The 12886-nt window shown below is 41.7% G+C and overlaps 2 protein-coding genes across 4 annotated transcripts in view; one reads left to right on the top strand and one right to left on the bottom strand.

The window, feature by feature from the left end:
* Positions 1-8610, top strand: part of zmp:0000000755 (phosphofurin acidic cluster sorting protein 2) — a 43419-nt gene extending 34809 nt beyond the window's left edge. For both annotated transcript variants that reach the window (XM_046401358.1, XM_046401357.1), the window contains exons 14-24: positions 9-113; positions 382-488; positions 1278-1432; positions 1518-1628; positions 2675-2777; positions 4890-4932; positions 5060-5102; positions 5373-5511; positions 5615-5838; positions 6564-6677; positions 6870-8610. In XM_046401358.1, coding sequence (XP_046257314.1) covers positions 9-113; positions 382-488; positions 1278-1432; positions 1518-1628; positions 2675-2777; positions 4890-4932; positions 5060-5102; positions 5373-5511; positions 5615-5838; positions 6564-6677; positions 6870-6985 — 1260 coding nt within the window. In that variant the 3' untranslated portion in view covers positions 6986-8610. The remainder of the gene's footprint in view (positions 1-8; positions 114-381; positions 489-1277; positions 1433-1517; positions 1629-2674; positions 2778-4889; positions 4933-5059; positions 5103-5372; positions 5512-5614; positions 5839-6563; positions 6678-6869) is intronic.
* A 1173-nt stretch (positions 8611-9783) lies between these two features.
* Positions 9784-12821, bottom strand: mrpl2 (mitochondrial ribosomal protein L2). Of its 2 annotated transcripts, none has more exons than XM_046401360.1 (8): positions 12673-12821; positions 12143-12226; positions 11858-12026; positions 11302-11443; positions 11104-11219; positions 10889-10999; positions 10241-10314; positions 9784-10156 (listed from the first exon to the last, which is right to left on the bottom strand). In XM_046401360.1, exons 2-8 carry the CDS (start codon positions 12215-12217, stop codon positions 9947-9949), a joined length of 897 nt encoding a protein of 298 aa, XP_046257316.1. In that variant the 5' UTR covers positions 12218-12226; positions 12673-12821; the 3' UTR covers positions 9784-9946. The 2 variants fall into 2 exon arrangements, with proteins under 2 accessions (XP_046257316.1, XP_046257317.1); XM_046401361.1 differs by having other exon boundaries at positions 12490-12738.
* Positions 12822-12886: the final 65 nt, after the last annotated feature.

Consider the following 12886-nt stretch of genomic DNA (forward strand, 5'->3'; position numbering starts at 1 on the left):
TTTCAAAGGTTCCCAGGAAGTCTGTTTACGATCAGCTGAACCAGATCCTCATCTCTGACGAACGCCTTCCAGAGAGCATCATCCTCATCAACACGATGGAGTGGCAAGGACAGGTGTGTTTTTCTTTACACAATACTTCAAGTCGTACTGACCTTCTTCTCTTCACATACAGAGTAGAAACACATGCTGAATAGGGCTTACTTGCTAGCCTTGCTACAAGCTTTTCCTGACATTAACATAAAAATACTGAAATATAAAAAATATTTTTCATTGTGTACACTCTGCGTACACCTCCAGTCTGTTTTTCCTGCTTTCTTTCCAACCCTGCCTCGTGTATATCCATTAACTCATTGTGTCCCTTTCATGTGTGTTTCTGTGCAGTATGTAGCCGAGTTGCTCCATGAACAGGCCCAGCCCATTGTGTCCACCTGCTCTGCTGCTGATGTTCAGGCCGCCTTCAACACCATCGTCACTCGTATCCAGAGATTGTGAGTCGCATACAAACATATACACACACACATATCTCTGAGCAGTCCTCGAACAGTGCATGTTTACGATGGCTCGCTGCCACAGAATACCAGGACGCTATCTCTCACACTGCCGAAGTGCTCTCCGTGCTTGAACCCATTCTGTCAGATTGTGTCTGTTTTCTGATGAAAAGTTCAGCCTTCTGCTCTCTTTCTTGGATCCATCATATTGGCTACCATCTCTTCAGGAAGTCATGTCAGTGGGAGACGAAGCTGTCTCAGCCAGCTATTCTGCTCCTGTTAAATCTGTTTTCTCTTTAATCCAGTTGAATGACAACTTTTCCAGTCTATACACACCTGCGCCTCAGTCAGCCTGTTAACTCCAGCTGGGGCCATGTCCCAGAGAGCCATGCACATCTGATGCTAAATTGCTTGTTCAGTGCTGTCGCCTTGTTTTGGGTGGCTGCAGGGATCTTCCTCGAATGTTTTCACAAACAACATGAAAAAAACCCATATATAGTAAGACCTCGTCATACTATTGGACGCCTTTCTTAAATATTTAAAGATTATGTTTTTCGTTGTAGAATTATGATCTAACAGCTATTGCACTGTTTGGTTTAAATCATAGCAGATGACATAATCTGCTCCCAAAAAAAAGGTAGGATTGGTTTTAAACCAGGAAAACCCCTGCTGAGAGAAGAATCTTTCAGACAGCCAGAAATTCCCTCACACACTCTCTGAGCCACATCTTTTATGATTTGGATCTCTTTTAATGACTCATTCCTTCTCTTCTCACCTTAACCCTCACAGCTGTAACTGTAACGCACAAACACCACCGACGATGAAGGTGGCAGTGGCAGGCGACCAGAGTTACCTCAGCACCATTCTGAGGTTCTTTGTGGAGCAGCTGGCCAACAAGACACCTGACTGGCTCAGTTACATACGCTTCCTTGTGATCCCCATAGGTAAGTCATCCAGGATTATTACAAACCAGGCTACCATGCAGCATATGCTTAGCAATGCTTTATACATTGTTTTTTTTCTGGACAGGTTCTCATCCCCTGGCAAAGTATGTGGCCTCCTTTGACAGCAGGTTCAACAGCATCTTTATGGACACTGCATGGAGGGAGCTGTTCTGCAGGACGGAACGGCCGGCCTCAGGTAGAATGCATAGCTCTGGTGTCTGGCAATAAAGCAAGGGTGTGTGTCTAATGCTCAGCCAACTTGAAAGGGAAAGAAATGAGGTCAGAGCATGGGTCAGGGGCTGATGGATGGCAAGAAGAGATTTCATCCAACTGCAAAGAACAGCGAGAGCCTTCTTTAGTGTAATATGTGAGCCTTCATCCTGCCCCCCCCCCTCCCAAAAAAAAAAAAAAGAAGTCATTTTTCTGCACTTTTTCTGCATCTTTGTAGTTTTGGCTTGAAAGCTCATTACAGTTTGCCACAACCAGTAAAATATTAGGATATGTACAAGCCAATTTCCATTATTAATCATTTCAAGATTTTTTGTAGAGTTAAGGCTCTTTTTCTGTTAAGGTTTGCATTTATTTTTACGCCCACTGTTTGCAAGTCTTGCAGTTGTCTGCTCACACGATTCCCACCTTCTTCATCTATTCTCACTTGTTCTGCCCCAGCAAGCCTGATAATCCTCACCCATCCACGCCTGTTAATTCACTTAATTTACACCCCATAGGTGCAAGAGTTACAGTTCCACATGCCATGTTAAATCACATCAAAAGGGGTTCCAAGAAATAAGATGTCAAAAAAAAGTACTGGGTGCTTCGTCTTTCTCCTCGTCTCTCTTATCCTTGACTTAGCTGTCATTACAACATAAAAGGAAGTGTTTGGACAGGATCTGGCCTTGGGTGCTTTCGCAAGGAGAATGAGTTTAAACTGCAAAGAGGCAATAGGTCAAAATAAATTGACTTTAAAAATCAGTGTGTTTCCACATTGAGGTTGTAAAAAATTAATGCTGGGCCCAGAGGCCTTCTGTCTGTCACACAGTTCATCTTGTGTGTCGTATGGCTGATTTCACCAGCATTTTCATGACATTGTAAACCCAGTACCCCCCATCTCCGTTATTCGGCAGAATGAAACTGATAATGCACACTCCTATAGTGATCTGCTGTAGTTGAAAATTGGCTGTTGCGTCATACACGGAACAGATGAGGCGTGCTGTTAACAACCCGTCTCTCTGCCCCCTGCAGATAACATAGATGTAGCAGGACGAGTTGTTCAGTATCTGGCCGGTGCCAATGTGTCCCACCAGTTCCCCATCTCAGAAGCCATGCTCACCTACAAACAGAAGAGGTAAAGTCACTTTGATCATTGAAGTTTGAGCATACTCATGTGCTGCATATGTTTGTATGCGGGTATTTGTGCTTTTTTTTTGTTGTCTTTTTAAAGCATGCCTGTGTTGGAATGATCTCTAACTTGGAGTACTGACATTAATGATCAGGGTGTCTGTTTTCTCATTAAGAAATGAGTCCTAGAACAACAATAGTTACGACTGGTCATCGCTTGAACTGCATGGGGGAGGTTTAAATGCATGCAAACAGGCACATATATTCAGCATGCACATGCAAGTTGCTGTTAACTTTGATGATAATGGTGCACAGTTTACTGCAGTCACATTAGTCAATTCCAACTTAAATAAGATGCAGGCTCAGGTCTATTTCAAGTTCATTTTGATAAAAGCTTTATGACTGATTATAATATTTAATAGATCAGGGGTTCAACTTTCAGGTCAGCAAAGGCCTCTGCTCCTGCAAAGTCCAGCGTCAGTCCAGTTATGTCCCAAACACTTAGAGATGCGCTCAGCAAAAGTCTGTTGCATTTCTGTGTGCATTTGTTTGTTTCACTTTCTGAGGTTTGGCCAAACTCTTTCCCTCTTTATAAGAGTGGCTTCCTATTGGTCACAAGGTTCTAAATACAACACAGTTTTAACACTGTTGCATTCCTTCTTCCCCCTTTCCCCTTTGATTTGCATTCAAGGAAAAGGAGTTTGTATTTTGATTTTTACATCAGGTATCTAATTCAACTCTTGTTTTGTTTTGCCCTCCTTATTTTCTATCCTCCATTCCACTTGGGCTTCTTGCTGTGTCTTAACATTTCCCCTTTCACACTCGGTACTCACTGTAACTTCACTTTTTTTGCACTCTGTCCTGACTTGTGTCTTTAGTTCAGTGTGACTTTGATTCTTACTCTGTCTTTTGTGTTTTTGCTGTGAAGATTTGCCTAACAACCTTTAAAACAGTCCCAAATATTCACCAACCAAAGTCTTTTAGAATGACCCACAATCATAGTGGTAAAATATTAGTCTCAGATTTCATGCTGATATCAAAGTGATCTCATGTATTTGTTTGCCCTCAGGAGTTGCTACATAATTATGAAGCTTCGCTCAGTATTATTGATTGCTCTCACTGCTGCAAGGCCAGAGAAATATTTCAGCATCAGACAAAATAAACAATATGAGTAATAACATTAGTAACGTTAATTTGGTATTCCCCACTCATAAAGTGCATTATTACTAACTCTGAAACACATTTCACCATCGTTTGAAACCACCAAGTTGTTACTAACAACTTCAGGAAGGACACACAAAGTTAGAGAAGCATTTTCAAACAGCTGCTGTGTTTTGTGCAGTGGTGGAGTTGGCTTTACAGAACCTACATCTTACAATGAAATATATTAACATAATACAGCGTTCCAAAGTGATACGATTGCTGAAGGCTGTGACTGTATCTGCACTGCAATGGGACCAGAAGCCTTGCTTGTCCTCCTATTGCTTGCCGTGGGTGCCATCTACTCTGCAGGCTCATGAAAGACTGGCAGAGCCTCACCAGCTAGTTTAACAGTTGCAGCTTTTTTTTTTGTTTTTTTTTACCACACATTAGAGGACAGTTGCAGAGGGATAAAACTATTTCAACCATTCCCTGCCAGAACTGGGTGCAGTTTTCCTTTTTTTTTTTTTTTTTTAAATCAGCTGTTGTGGCTTCCGTTGTTTATCAAACTTGAATTGACTCGCGTCCTGTTTTTTCCTGTGTTTCTATGTACTGTTGAACCGGTGACATGCTCAGAGTACTAGTGTAAAGTAGCAACATGGTTAACACAAACTATCACTTTTAGTCCCATGTATGAAACTAGCTATCTTATCCTAGCACTGGCTGATAAGAAAGGCCCCATCTTCTTTTGGTTGTAAGGAGCGGTCCTCTCATTCATCTCATTGTTACGTGACCCCTAGATGACCCCATTCCACCTAAGCCAGTCATGTGCCATTTCTGCCGCGATGGGACATGGTGCCGGCCATGCCACCGTCATCCTCCCTCAGGACCATTGAGTGTTCATGTGCACCTCTGGTGTGTTCAAGTGTTACAGCCCAACTCCGGCCGTATACTCACGGCCTTTTTACTCTCTTTACAGCCCTGATGAGGACTCCTGTCAGAAATTTGTGCCATTTATTGGGGTAAGAACAAATTACTTTTCTATTTAATTTTTTCATATACAAAGATACCAGATAGAATTTTCCATTCATTCTGTGTTTAGTAATAGTACTTTCACACTGAAACATGTTTTGTTTTTTATTCTTGTAGGTTGTGAAAGTTGGGATCGTAGAGCAAAGCCTCTCGACTTCAGGTAAGGAAGGGCATTTTTTTCGAAGGTGTGATCATGTTTCATCAGGTTAGTGTTTTCAACATCTTACTGTTGATTCTTTGTGCTGAGATGGAAATTTAACAAAACACAGATGCTTTTCACTGGATACAGATTCAGACCAGGAAAGAAGAATTGTTTTTGTCTTGATTATAGCTAGATTTGATGCATGTCCACACATTGTCTACAGTGTGTAGCTTTATAGGTTTACTTTGAAGTTTTGTGTATGAGACTGTTTTTCCCCGCAATTTGCAGTGGACTCAGATGATGCCATGGGAGGCAACACAAGCATCCTGTCCTCCCCCACACCCCCATCGGCTGGTCCGTATGGGAAGGAGATTGGGGGAACCCCCCCACAGTCTCCCTCTGTGTCCACTTCCCTTTCTGGAGCTGGGTATGACAAGACACACACATAACTATCAGGAACAAAACCACATTTTATTTTTTTCCTTTCTTGCCATGAGTTGTTTCCAACTTTTTCCTCTGTTCCTTTGTAGTTCTCCATGTTCAGGCAGTGAAGTGATGGGGCTCCAGGTGGACTACTGGACATGGCAAGGCCCAGAAAAGAAGAAAGAAGGGGAGAAGAGAGACGTGGGACTAAAGAATACCCTGAAGAGTAACTTCCGTTCACTTCAAGTGAGTCGCCTACCTTGTGGAGGAGAGCTCACCCCTCCACCCAGCATGGCCATGACTGTAGTCACCAAGGAGAAGAACAAGAAAGGTGCGCTTTGGGAAATATGACTTCACACTCCTACATAGAAATCAGAGCAAATGAAAACAAATCTACTAATGAGAACATATTAATGACATGAATGTTCGTGACTTTGAGCTGGATGATGTTTGCCTTTTTAATTATGCTCTACTCCCAAAAATGTAACCAATCTTTCTGGCTCTAAAATTGCCCATGCATAAGACAGATGAGAAAGGATAATGAGCTGATAACAGAGTAATTCACTGATTTGGTATTTCACACCTTTAGCATTGTTGGTTGGTTTATTTAAAAAAAAAAAAAAAAAAAAGATCAAAATCATTGCTCATTATCCTCCCTTATTTACATCTGGTACCTACATTACCCACAACTAACCACACCAACAGTTTAGGTCAGTGTTTGAGGTGTGTTAGGCTAGTAGCAGCTAATGTGGCCTTGATTTGCTAGCCTCAGGCCTAGTCAATGGAGGCAGTTAGGCAGAGCTGGATAAAGAGACCTGGTAAGTCCCATTCTTTCCTTGCCTTGAGGTTGGCTTTCATTTTCAAATTGTAGCCTTCAGACCAACCCTCAAGTGACATCACCTGAGGCAGTTTATTTATACAAGACCTTCCTCTGCTTCCTCTGGAGGCACAATGCAGCAGTACTCCATAACACCTAGAGGGTGGGGAACACCTTAATGTACCAAAAAAAAAATGTATTTTTTAATACCTCAGCTCACTGCCTGTTTCTCTTTGCAGTGATTTTTCTCAGCAAGAAGCCCAAGGAGAAAGAGCTGGACTCTAAGAGCCAAGTGATTGATGGTATCAGCAGGTTGATCTGTACAGCCAAGCACCAGCACACGATGCTGAGAGGTAAGGCTCATGTGCAGACACAACCTCACAGCTGAAACTATACTGCCATCTGGTGTTTATGTCAGGAACCTCTTGGATATTAAATAAGAACAGTGATGTAAAGTGTTATGTGTTAGAGCTGTTGGCACAAATTGTAAAATATCCTTTATATTACATCACATTTTTAACGCCCTAACTATCACCCTTTTTCAGTCACTATCGATGGTGTGGAGTGGAATGATGTGAAGTTTTTCCAGCTCGCTGCCCAGTGGCCAACACATGTCAAGCACTTCCCGGTGGGCATCTTTGGGTACACTAAGCCCGTGTGACCCAGGCCACCCTCCACCCAACCACCACCAGACTCTCCGCTGCACTTGTCTCACCGAGAGGCTACAGAGAATTAGAGGAAAAGCCAACAGGCCCCCAGCAGTAATAGTTTTCCTGTGGAAATCTTGCTGACTCACAACCACGTGTTCAATACACAAATTTCATGTTAATGTCAATTTGATGTTTTGATGTTGTTGGGTGTTGTTGTTTTCTACACACTACAAAAAGAACAAGTACTATTTTGTAAGATTTGTGCTACCGCCTCGGAGATATTTTGAGGTTTTTGACAATTTGCCACATTTCGATAATGGCAGCTGTGTTTGCACTTTGTTTGTTAACATTTTATTATTTCTGTGAAATCCTACATTTATTGTTACTCTATAGACAATGGAGGAGTGTGATGGTGATGTGCAGTGGCGTGTGTGAGATTGTTTGAGACCGTGTTTGTGTTTGTTGTTGAGAGTTGGACTATTGCTGTGAATCTAGATGGAAACCTTCTCTTCTAACTCAGTGCTCAGTTTTCTTACTCGTCCCTTTACTTTCTCAAAAAAGTACATTTTTTATAGAAAGGAACAGAAGTTCTTTTTGCCTCGTTGCTTTTAAGCACACTGTGTACCTAAAGCAAGTCAAAAAAAAAACAAAAAACCCAACTCAATCAAGTTATTTTTGAAGGTAGCTATGATGAATGTAGCTATGACACATTTGTAACATGTGAGCAGGTCATCGATCACTTTGTTATTGTAAGTGCTGAAGATTTTGTATCGGTGTTAGTGTACATTCAGACTGTACAGTATCACCCACTTAGAAGCAGGGTAAAGACGACAAACAAAACAACATATTTCAGCTGAATGCCAAATTAGGTTGTGACGGTATGATCTGTTTTGTGTCAAGGTCCTGAATTGTTTTTCACCATTTCCCAGCTGCAGTTTTCGCCTGTGCTGTAATTGGGCCTTGTCGGAGTAATTTTAAGTTTTAACTGCATTCATTAGGCAAGCGTGGCCACCGTGTGTTCAGATTGAGGTAATGGCTTACCTGAGAGGACGTCTGACAGACCCGCAGTAACATAACAAATGCTGGATTACTCCAGATGTTTAGTGATGTGCCAAAGTCGTATTTGTTTTTCAGTCTATTCCCCACAGCTCTTGATGTGGCCAAACTTAATGGTATGTTAAACTGGAAACTAAAATCATACATTTGTGGTCCCTGTGGAGATCAGCATTAAGATTACTGTGTTATTAGTCGTGACAGATTTACCAGTTAGTGCTTCTCATTTGGCCAAATGTAAACGCATTAGGCATTTACAAGACGTGTGCTCATTATAACCAAGCAGTTACAGTTGTGTCCTCTAATACAGCTTCACTGTGGTTAGACATGCCAGTAGTACCAAACCTAAAGCTTACTGCTAAGTTGGTCATTTAGTATTGTGTAGGCCTGCTATGGGATAAAATACAGATGAATTGGTCTGACTCGAAACGTGCTTAGACAGTAGTGTCAAGCACAATGCAAGTATTGAATTGCTTTTAAAATAAGATGAAAAGTGTATGGAGTCTTGCCAGATGTCCAAGTCACTGCCTGTGTGTGTCTGTGTTGGTGTGCTATATGTTTGATGGTACTCCCTGAATAGTGTTAACGTGAAACTTTTGCAATAGGAAGTCTTCGGACAAAGGGCCTTCTGTATGAGTTTGTTGTTGCTTTTTATAAAGTGAAGACTTACAAGCTTTGATAGGCTGGCTTTTTTAGTATTGTATAGAAATATATACAAGATGTCTTATTGTGAATTGCAAATTCCCCCTCCCACTAAATTGAAAGCACAAATAGTGTACTTTTATTTCTTGACATAAATGCCAAATATATTTCCAGAACTCTTAACTATGAAGTTGACTTGTACAATGCAAATGCTATTAGGTATGTAATTTATCATACGTTTCCCTCACTTTGTAATGCACTTTCATGTGGTTTTATACACATTTTTAGCTCAAATTGGGACACACTTTGGCTTTGAGGTGAAGTGACAGAGGTGTTATATTTGAAATGTAAACCACTACCTATAGTCAAGAGAAGGCTGTTCTTTTTTTTCCTCCCCCTTTGTTCCCAAAATGGCCCTTGTTCATAAGGATGTTATTGTTTATGTTGATGGGTTAAAGCGCCGTGTGAGGTCTGAGAATCCATCATGGGTGTCTGTTACTTCATGTTTTGCCACTTGCTGTTGAAAAGCTTACTTTGCAGCTACCACCACACAGGTCTGCCTGTGACTATACGGTCAAGTTTTCTTGTCTCCTGCTTTTTGAAGGGTTCACTATCTTCCCTTAGTTAGGAGCTCAACTGGCCCTTAGACATTTGTAAACTCGGGCTGTGAAGCGTTAGCCGGGGCAGACTTGTTTGAGGGAATGTGACTTAGCCTTTTAAATACTAAACAGGCGACAAGTGTAGTTTCAACGTATTTGACCTTGAGTGGTATTTTTTTCTTTTTTTGGCCCAAATCTAGAGGTAGCATGGGGGTGTTTGGCAAGACTGGATCAATGAGCAGGCATGCTCACTTTCGCACTGCAAAAAATTAACCCTTAACATCAGTGTTAATATTTTTCATTAAAGGTCAAAATTCAAATACAACATGCCATCTCATTGCTCCCGTTACTTGAAATGCCACCCAGTGTCTTTGCACAAACCCTATTTTAAATGACATGACAGTATTTTTAAATTTACCACTAAAAATATGGGTTATTCTGCATGTTTTACTATAGATGTAAATATGTTTTGGATTTTTATATCATTTTGTTTCTTTCCATGCTCTCACAAGCAGTTGTGTTTAATAAAATTTTTAATCTTCTGTACAAACAGCTCATCTTTATTCATGTTTCCTGTGGAACAATCAGTTTAATTTCACTGTCGGGAACACATACAAGGTGATTACAAGCGAGAGACAACAAATCTCCAGTCCCAAACGCGTCCAGGCTCATGTTGTGTTATTTAGCTGCGATTGAGGGCAGGTTGACGTAACTCTTCATCGGAGGCAGAGGTTTAATCTTGCGTCCAGCCCAACCTCCCTTTCTATGCCACTTGCCGCTTGAAGGGCGCTTGCCGAGCCAGCGATTGCGACCAGCTTTGCCGATAATCTGTTTATTGTGGTCAGGGTTGGATACACGTCCCACTGTGACAGTGCAGGTATCCAGTACCTGTGTGTCGAGATGACAGCTTTCAGTTCAGAGCAGAAAATGGTTTTAACATGGCGAGTAAAGTCTTAATCCGATAAACCTCACCTGAACCTGCTGCTTCGACGGAAGCTGAACGATTGCTGTCCCGTTGATTTTACGGAGCAGAACGCCACTCGTACCTGCAAACCAAATTAAGCCCAACATTCACATTTTTCAGCAGTTAATTCCTTGTTCCAAATGCATAAGGCATTGAGATAACGTGAGATGAAGAATCTTGATGTACATAATAGTAATGCAACAAATTCAATTCTTCTCTAGAGGGTGACGACTGAGAGAAATTACCTCAGTAGGAGTCTATACATTCTTTCATTAGCTAACTGCTGCATGTGAAACTTTTAAAGATCTCAGATAATCCTGGGAAAAGATTAGGATTTTTTTTCATCTGTTCTTAAATCACAAACACAGGGGAGAGAACAATTTAGATCTGACTTAGAAAACCAGCAATTGTTTTCCTCCTTGACCCATCAGGGACTCCATAATTAATTGATAAATTGTAAGAAAATATCAGCACTGATGAGGATAAGCAGCTGCAGTTACTGTACATACACATAAAAGGTAGAGGCTAGCATCTGTGCTGGATTATTCATATAATATTATGAAATGTGTATTATTAACATCAATAATATCACAGCCATCATCAGTACTGGTACATTGTGACACCCCTGGCAAAAACACATGCAAGAGATGGGATACCTGCAGCACGAATGTACTCAGATCCCTTTCCTGGTTGTACCTCCAGGTTGTTCACCAGTGTCCCCACAGGAAGAGCTCCCAGTGGGTACGCATCGCCCTCATTGGCCGAGACTGCAAAGTAAAACATGAGTAATAATGTAGAATTTTGTGTTAAATATCGATTCTCCAAAATCCGCCAAATTTTTGCTTGTATCGTCTCGGGGGAAGTTTCATACCTGCCATGCGTCCAATAACTCCAGATGATTTAATGATGTCTCCAACCTGCATGTTTTCTGTAGCAATAATCCATCTTTTCCGGTTGCCTCCAGCTACCAGTGCAATGTCAGCAGACCTGTGTGGACAGCACAGATGAGGATGACTAACTGTGCTCATAACCTTCAGCATGCATCCTGTGTGCTGAAAGCTGATCTAACCTGCATGGGTCATATCGCACTTCAACAACCTTCTCTTCAAAAGGACGGCCATCATTGCCTTCTTCGTAGCGTAGTCGTTGAAAGTCTATGCACCGGTACTTCTGTTTATGACCACCGCCGATTCCATGCGTCCGGATCTTTCCTGTGTGGCAGAAAGAAAGATGGCACAGCTGTTATGAGAGCAAATAGAACATGAGGTGCAGTAAGTCCTCCACCCGATGCTGGACTTGACTTCTGATTGATGACTTAGCTGTAAAATTATCACGATTCTCATGCTCATAAAGTGATCAAATGGGATTTCATATGTCAAACTTATAGTTTATTCTTCCACTTATTTGGGCAGTTTCACTCTTTTTTTTCTGGTTTGAATCACATACTTTCAGGTCTGCACTCAGGTCAGTTGGTAGCCCAAGGACTATTTAAAACCACAAGATTTATTTATTCTGTTTATCTAGTCGTGAAGACACGTGGGTACATTGGAAGCCAGCTTCAACTTCATCCTCCTCCAACTTGCAAATACACAAACATTTATTCTTATGGTGTCCACACTCTTTACCTGTGTGATCTCTGCCTCCTCTCTTTTTTATTCCAATAGGTCTTGTGGTGTACTTCTCCATCTGCTTCCAGTACGTCCTGTTCTGCTCCAGGGAGGCTGTGGTCAGGAAGCCCCTGAACTGTCCGAATGAACTGGGCAGCACAGTTCCCAGCTTGGTCTGTGCGACTACCTGTCAACACAAAAATCAACACAGCTGACAGTCAGGTAGTTGTGATGTTGTGATGTCGCGATGCTGTGATGAATGAATCAGATCTCCAGTATGACTGTTAGACACTGGGTGTTTACCTGCGAGGACAGCAGGGCAGGCTGGGAGAGAGCGAGGGACCGCAGAGCTCGCGTTAGACACGACACCGCCATCATAACAACGTCCTAACAGAGGCGAAGAGCAGAGCCGGTTTGACACCTGTTAGCTTATGTTTCCTTCAGTTAATGGTAATCTGTCTATTCGGCTAGATGGCTTTTCCTCTAACCCTGATTCCAACTTTATGTAACGTTTAAGCCTAAAGGGATAAAATAACTGGCAAACAACAACGTTACTATTAAATTTGCATTTCAATGACTCTACTGTTGTATTATCGGCTTGGTTATACCTAAACGTCAGTAAATTAATCTTTGCAGTAAATGAATCTTACCAAACGGAAAGTCAGCGTGAGCTATGGCTAGCTTCAAGTAAATGAGGTAAACCCGGTTCAATAATTCACTTCAAACACCGGATCCACCTTTTGTGTTCCGTGATAATAAGCGAAACAAAACTGGTCCTTTTTTCTGTGTCAAATCTGCGATACAGTCCAGTGTATCGGAAACATTAAACCAACCTTTATATTTGACTTAAATCATCCCAAGCTACTTTCTGTCGTCCTTCACTGTCTTGCATGCTGCGTCGCGCACTGATGACGTATACAGCACCTCAGAGAGCTGCTTTCACTCCTTTCTAACCTGCACAAGTTAATTAGTGAGTTTGATCAACCATTTATGAAATGTGCACTTTCCCTTTTTAACAAATTACAGGCTGTGTCGTTCAGCCCGTCA

This window comes from Scatophagus argus, chromosome 10 (assembly GCF_020382885.2).
Source record: "Scatophagus argus isolate fScaArg1 chromosome 10, fScaArg1.pri, whole genome shotgun sequence".
Lineage (NCBI taxonomy): Eukaryota > Metazoa > Chordata > Actinopteri > Scatophagidae > Scatophagus > Scatophagus argus.